This window comes from Apis dorsata, unplaced genomic scaffold, assembly GCF_000469605.1.
Source record: "Apis dorsata unplaced genomic scaffold, Apis dorsata 1.3 scaffold_41, whole genome shotgun sequence".
NCBI classification, from domain to species: domain Eukaryota; kingdom Metazoa; phylum Arthropoda; class Insecta; order Hymenoptera; family Apidae; genus Apis; species Apis dorsata.
In genome coordinates, this window is record NW_006263343.1 from 175,031 (window position 1) to 182,694 (window position 7,664).

Here is a 7,664-nt window from a genome sequence, read left to right on the forward strand (position 1 = left end):
TATAATAAAGTTAAAGAAAAAATAAATACATACATTTTTTATGTATAAAGAAAAATCTCAAAAGTTAAAAATTTATAACAATTAATTAATTATATAATATGATTATATGATTATTGTTTAAAGTTGAAAACTTTTTTTTATCATTTTTTATATTTTTATTATTTTTATTTCTAATGTAATTATATATGAATTTTAATTTTTATATTTTATTTTTTTTATTTATATTCTTTATAAATTAATTTCAATAAAAATATTTAAGATTTAATTAACAAAGAATATAAATATAAATGAATTTTATTTTGATTAATTTTGAATTATTTACTAATTATTACAATATGAATAATATTTTAATTTTCATTTCAAATGTGAAAAAATAAAAAGAAAATTAAGACGTAATAGAATATGACATATCTTATTATTTTTAAAAGTATTATTATTTTCATACTATTTTAAATAAGTATGTATTGTTATTTGATCAAAATTATAAAAATAATTATGATATGATAAAAAAATAATTACAATATTTGTATCATTTTTATATATTTTATTATGTTATTCTTGTAATTGATAATATTGAATAAAACATGCATATTACAAACGATTTAAGAAAATTATTTTGGATGTATAGTAATTGAAATAGTATATGTAAATGTAGTATACATAATATAAATCTATAATAACATATATAATATTAAATTAATTGTTACTGTTATGTAAATATTATAATATTTATAATACATAATAATAATACATAATAATATTAAAATTACAGTATATATTAAAATAATTTTCTCTAAATTAATATTTAAATTTTATTATTACAGATATTTTATTGGTCTATTTTACTATTTTATAAATCACGTAATTTGTTACGTGAACCAATCTCGGTAATTATTCAATTTGCTGATATCGAGGAAAATGATGTGTGTGTGTATGCGCGCACGCGCGCGTCACAATCAATGATGAAATATTTATTGTCTCATGACAAAAATAAGTTTTTATCATAAATAAAATTTCCTTATTTCTTAAAAACTTAATTCTGAAAATATTGAAAGATTAATTTTTAACATAATACAAACAATTTATTTAATTTTTATTTAAATTTATATATATCGTCCAAAACAAATGAAATTATCAAGAACAAGAAGGATATTGTTAAAAAAATTGTTATCATATCATCAAATATTTTTTTTATGATTCAGATATTATAGAATATATATTTATATATTTACATATATACTGTACAGAGTGAAAATAAAATATTACAAGCCGTTTTTTCAAAAACATAATGCATTTACAATGCATATAATACATACATCGTAATTTTTTGTAAATGAAAATATATTCAATATTTCAATTTTTTTTAAATGACATACTATATATATATGTTTTCCTTTATGTTTTCAATTTGTTTAAAAATTAGCAAAAAAAAATATTAATGATAAATTAATTATATTTAAATCAATTATATATAAGAATTAGTTCGAGATAAGAAATATTTAAAATTAGAATAAAAAAAATGATAAGAATTTAAAAATTATGAATTTATATAGCAATATGTATGTTTTATTCATACTGTTTTTATAAAATAAATAAAAATTTTATACGTAATAAATAATAATAATTTTATTCTTTTCACTTCTTTATTGGGAAACTATTGGGATTTGCATTTTTCATGAAAGATTTTTGTTATTCATATTTTGCTAATTGCGATGTTGATATTTATTCATTATAGATATATATATAGGCTTGAAAATATTTTTTTATGGAAATCAGTTTCTTTATCATATAGAAATTCAGTAAAACAAATAATTTTATATCAAAATAATACATCATAAATTTCTTTAAATGCTTCATATGTTTTTAATTTCTTTTTGTTTTTCAATAATGTCATACTTGTCAGCAAAAATGAAATGAGGTTAGAATTTTTATATCATCATTGTTGACAAAGATGAAATATAATTGAAATTTTTCATAAATTATATAGCAAAGTTACAAATAATAAACATTGTATGTGACTATTTTCATTGTATTATTATATATTATTCGATCATACACTATATTTTTTTTAAGTTGTTTAAATAAAAGGCTTTTATCTGATTACAATAGTTCAAAATGCTGTTTTAATAGTACATCGTTATTATGCTTCATATTATATTAACTTGATCTTCTTATATTTCTTATATTTCTTATATTTCTTATATTCTTATATTTATACGTATATATATACTACATATATCAATCTTGGGGCTCAATATAAATGATTCAAGGTCATATTTATCTTGATTCTATAGTTACGCAATCCTAGATTGGAGTTATTTTATCAAATGATTATTATATGACATCTAAAAGAATGACAAATTTATTTTTTATTATTTATAATAATATGATTATAATTATGTTTAAAATATTAATGTTTACATATATTTGTACAAAATTAAAAGACGCAGATATGTATCAAAATATATATAATATAAAAAATTATATAAGATATATGAAAAAAATATTTATTATTTATTATATTTAATAGATAAAACAAAATTGTATTTAAATTCAATTTTTGCAATTATTATTATTATTTTAATTTTATTATTATTATTATTATTATTATTATCTTTTCATTATTTTCGCATAAATATTAAATATTTTTAATATTTATTTATTAAATTTATATTAGAAACATGTGAATATTATATTCAAATCCATTATATTTATAAAAATTGAATTTATACTTTCATAAAAATTTCAGAATAATATATAACTTTCATGTCTCCATCACCGTGTTTTATTAGATTCGAAATTTTATATAATTCTTCTCTAATGTTTGAAATAAAATATGATATAATATATTCACTAAAATTATAATTATTAAATTCTATTGAAAACAAAAATGCTTATTCATATTAATTAATTATGACAAACAGAATTGAAAATATTTATGTACAATCTTCTACATTATCGACATATAATCAAAAAAATAATAAGACTATATATTTAATAATTAATTCTTCATTTATATCGCCGAATTATGAATTGATGATATTTTAAGTTATATTTTAATTGGTGATATTTTAAGTTATATTTTAATTATTTAGAGATTAATTAATTGTACAGTCAATAATTCTCAAATATTATGTTAAAGTTAGAACCATTAGATATGCGAGATATTCAAATATCTCATTTTAATCATAATATATCGATAAAATTCTAAATCGAAATTAATAAAAAATCTTGGACTAAAATTCTTGTCAATCATTTCTAAATCATTTTCGATAATTCTTTATATACATAATAATATAAAAATTTCAAAATGTAGAATATCACCGATTTGAATGATTTGAAATGAAAACGACTACAATTTAATACTAATAAAACATGATGATCAATATTGCAATTTTTTATCTTATTTCAGGCTGTAAACGGATTGCAACCTAAAGCGATAAGAATGGCAGGTTCTCCAGTATTGGAGAATGAGGATAAAACAGAGATTCTTGATGAACCTCTCTTTAGCACTCTTGATATTATACTTCTCAGTGCTCTTTTATTGGCTGCCCTGTGGTGGTTGATGCGCCGAAACAAACAGGAGGAATATACACCCGTCACAAAATCTTATTCTATTCAGTAATAATTATTTTTTTACTATAAATTATTATAAATGAAATGATTAATTTATCTTTGATGGAAAAATAATCAAATGTATTTTTTCAAAAATGAAACAAATAGTAAATAATATTTATATTTAGATAAATATACAAAAAAAATAAATACAAATATTCTATGATAATAGTAATAATATTTAATATTTTAACGTTTAGAGAATTATAATAAAAATTTATATATTAAAATATAAATTTAGCGATTTATTTTTTATTTAGATATATTGAATAATTTAATAATAATATAATCTTTGTATATACGTATATGTGTATATACGTATGTGTGTGCGTACAATAAATATTTGATTAAAATATTAAATTATTAATATATTAAATTATTAATATATTAAAAATTAGTATTTGTAATATATTTTATTCTAAAATTTACAAAATTTTAAAAGAAAAAACGCTAAAATGAAAAAATATTTTTTGTTGAAGGCCAACAATATTTCCTACAACGCAAACATCAGAAAATTCATTTATAAAAAAATTGAAAACTTCTGGACGAAGTTTAGTAGTATTTTATGGTAGTCAAACTGGAACTGCGGAAGAATTTGCTGGTAGATTAGCCAAGGAAGGAATTCGATACAAAATGAAAGGCATGGTGGCTGATCCAGAAGAATGTGATATGGTACATATACTACATATATACATGTTTATGAAAAAAAAAAAAACAAAACAATGATGTAAATCATTATTTCATTTAAAAACATTTTTTTTTTTAAATTATTAATACGAAAATTATTAATACGAAAATACGATTATTATGAAAAATCGATATTCTAGATAGAATTGTTGAAAGTTTTGAAAAGTACAATGTAATTTCAGACATATATAATAAGAATGAAAAAAAAATTTAAGAATTTCTCATCATATTATTTTATTTATTTATATATCATAATCTTACATAATTATATAATTATAACAGGAAGAATTAATACATCTCAAAACAATACCAAACAGTATGGCAGTATTCTGTTTAGCAACATATGGAGAAGGTGATCCTACAGACAATGCTATGGAATTTATTGATTGGCTAAAAAATGGTGATCCTGATTTAAATGGATTAAATTATGCTGTAAGTACTATTTCTATTATATTTTATATCTATAAAAAGTTGAAGAATTAAAGTATTGTCAAAAAGCAATATGCTATTGTAGATTTAATTGTCATATTAAAATTTTTATATTAAATTTTGTCATATTAAATAACAATAATATAAATAAAAAATAAAATAAATTATTAAATTCTTTGTATTAGGTTTAAATTTAAAAAAATATTACATTTTTTATTTAAATCAAATATATACAAGAACATAAATTGTATTGTTAAAAATTTATAGATTTTATGTATACATGTGTATATATTTCTACTATAGCTTGCTTATGCCTTAAACCGAATATAAATGAACGATTTTTACACGCGATTATATTATCTCTGTTATTTTTAATTGAAAAATAAAAAAGACGGTTGCAGCAATAATTTTTTCGTTCATATACACCTAACCTTAATATACATGCGCACGAATAATACATGTGGGCTTGCAATAACAGTTCAATTCCGAACATTAGAACGTTTATAATTGTAGCAATTGTGATAATATCGTGTCATTCATTAAACTTATGCGATACGATCAATTTTTTTTCAAGATAATAACGAAATGAGAATTTTTTTTTAGCGTAATTATTAATAATGTTAATTTCAATAATGATATTTATGTCTATGTCTAGTTGCAGTAAATCATAAAGAGCGTAAAAAACTTCTTTTTTTTCGAAATCGATATTTCAGAATATACAATATAAAATATCATATCTATATAAAATTATATAAAATATCATATCTATTCCGTAACTTGTGTGTAATATTAGTGCGAAATCATGATGGTAACAATCATGCGCATAGAGCTTCAATTTAAATATTATTAAATAATTTATACTATTATAAATGATATAAATATTTGTCTTTTACTCTGGTAAAAAAAATTTTGATTTATAAAACTATAATAAATATGTAACTATGATAATAGAGATTATAAATCTTACGTAAGCAATTTATAATCATTAAACACGTGACTACTTGTATATTAATTATTAAAACATGATATAAGTGTTTTTATTGTAAAAAATAATTATTGTAATTATTACATAATTGTAAATGTAATAAAAAAATACATATTTTCATCATTTTTAAATCTTAGAAACCTTAAAATATTTGTTAAAAAATATTTAAACAATGAATATAAAAAAGTTTGATAAATTGCTGCGTGTAATGATTAAACATCATAGATACAATAGCGCTATCCAACGGCATTTTACAACATTATTTTTAGCGCCAATATTTGAGGTATATATGATCAAAATTTATATATTTGGATCAATATTTACATTTTTATAAATAATAAATTTTATAAATATTTTATTTAAAATTTTTTGAACTTAACTTATTTTATCAATAATCAATGAAATCAATATATAAAAAATTTATTATATATCATAGTTAATTTAAATTTTTTATTGAATTATTTTTTTTTTGAAAATTGAAATTGTTTTATATATATGAAAAAAAATATATTTACTTATTATATATATGATATTTTTTTTACAGGTATTTGGTCTTGGAAATAAAACATATGAACATTACAATGAAATAGCTTTATATGTTGATCATAGATTAGAACAACTTGGTGCTACTCGTGTCTTTGAACTTGGTTTGGGAGATGATGATGCCAAGTAAGTTTATAGAATTTTATTACATATATTTTCATCATTTTTATTTTGAAATATTCAGTATAAAATAAAAAAAATGTGTTTATTATATTAGTTTGTCAAATATTAAAAATTTAATATAAATGTAAATAATAAAATATTTCATAAAATAAAATATTTATTATATTATATATATAATTATATATTTTATATATTATATATATTATAGTATAGAAGATGATTTTATCACATGGAAAGATAAATTTTGGCCAACAGTTTGTGAATTCTTTGGAATTGAAGGTGCAGGGGAAGATGTTAGTATTAGACAGTACAAATTAACAGAACATGTCGATTTATCAATTGAACGCATTTATACTGGTGAAATAGCTCGTCTTCATTCATTTAAGAATCAGAGAGCGTATGTTTTTTTATTTATTTATATTGGAGTTATATTAAAATATATAAATTATAAAATTCTCTCTGTTTTTATAGACCATTTGATGCAAAAAATCCTTTCCTAGCTCCAGTAAAAATAAATCGTGAACTTCATAGTTCAACTTCAGATAGATCATGTATGCACATAGAATTTGATATAGAAGGATCAAAAATGCGATATGAAACTGGTGATCATTTAGCAGTATATCCTGTAAATAATGCAGAATTAGTAAATAAAATTGGAGAAAAATGTGGTATAAATTTAGATACAGTGTTTACTCTTACAAATACAGATGGTAAATTAAAAATCAATTCAATATCATTATCAATATATTTAACATTAATGTCTTTAATATAAATTATTTTTATTATTACAGAGGAATCTACCAAGAAGCATCCATTTCCTTGTCCATGTTCTTATAGAACTGCTTTGACACATTATTTAGATATTACTAGTAATCCACGTACTCATGTTCTGAAAGAATTAGCAGAATATTGCAATGATCCAAATGATAAAGAAAAATTAAAATTAATGGCATCAACCAGTATGGATGGTAAAGCTGCTTATCAGCAATGGGTAGTTCAAGAAAATAGAAATATTGTACATATTTTAGAAGATATTCCTAGCTTGAAGCCAGACTTGGATCATCTTTGTGAACTTTTACCAAGATTGCAATGCCGATATTATTCAATTTCCTCATCTCCTAAGGTATATTATTTCAATATTTATAATAATTTTTTATTATAATGCAAACTCGAAAAACAAAAAAAATTTGAATAAAATTATATTATATTTAAAAAAATATATATAATATTAAAATAATTAATATATAATATCAATATATATATATATATATATATATATATA

General features: G+C 19.4%; 1 protein-coding gene and 1 long non-coding RNA gene across 6 annotated transcripts in view; one reads left to right on the forward strand and one right to left on the reverse strand.

Moving 5' to 3' along the window:
- The window catches only part of LOC102675206 (NADPH--cytochrome P450 reductase), an 18,321-nt gene that overhangs the window by 8,963 nt on the left and 1,694 nt on the right, over positions 1-7,664 (forward strand). For 4 of the 5 annotated variants that reach the window (XM_006608621.1, XM_031513509.1, XM_006608619.2 and 1 more), the window contains 7 exons: positions 3,413-3,621; positions 4,095-4,287; positions 4,585-4,734; positions 6,261-6,385; positions 6,591-6,779; positions 6,854-7,092; positions 7,174-7,505. In XM_006608621.1, coding sequence (XP_006608684.1) covers positions 3,446-3,621; positions 4,095-4,287; positions 4,585-4,734; positions 6,261-6,385; positions 6,591-6,779; positions 6,854-7,092; positions 7,174-7,505 — 1,404 coding nt within the window. In that variant the 5' untranslated portion in view covers positions 3,413-3,445. Of the gene's footprint in view, positions 1-3,412; positions 3,622-4,094; positions 4,288-4,584; positions 4,735-5,500; positions 6,000-6,260; positions 6,386-6,590; positions 6,780-6,853; positions 7,093-7,173; positions 7,506-7,664 lie in introns of those variants that run through there. The other variant, XM_006608622.2, reaches the window with a different exon arrangement.
- Positions 4,394-6,400, reverse strand: LOC116186403. The gene is made up of 2 exons (XR_004151387.1): positions 6,259-6,400; positions 4,394-4,732 (listed from the first exon to the last, which is right to left on the reverse strand). It is a non-coding gene; the product is annotated as an uncharacterized LOC116186403 (long non-coding RNA).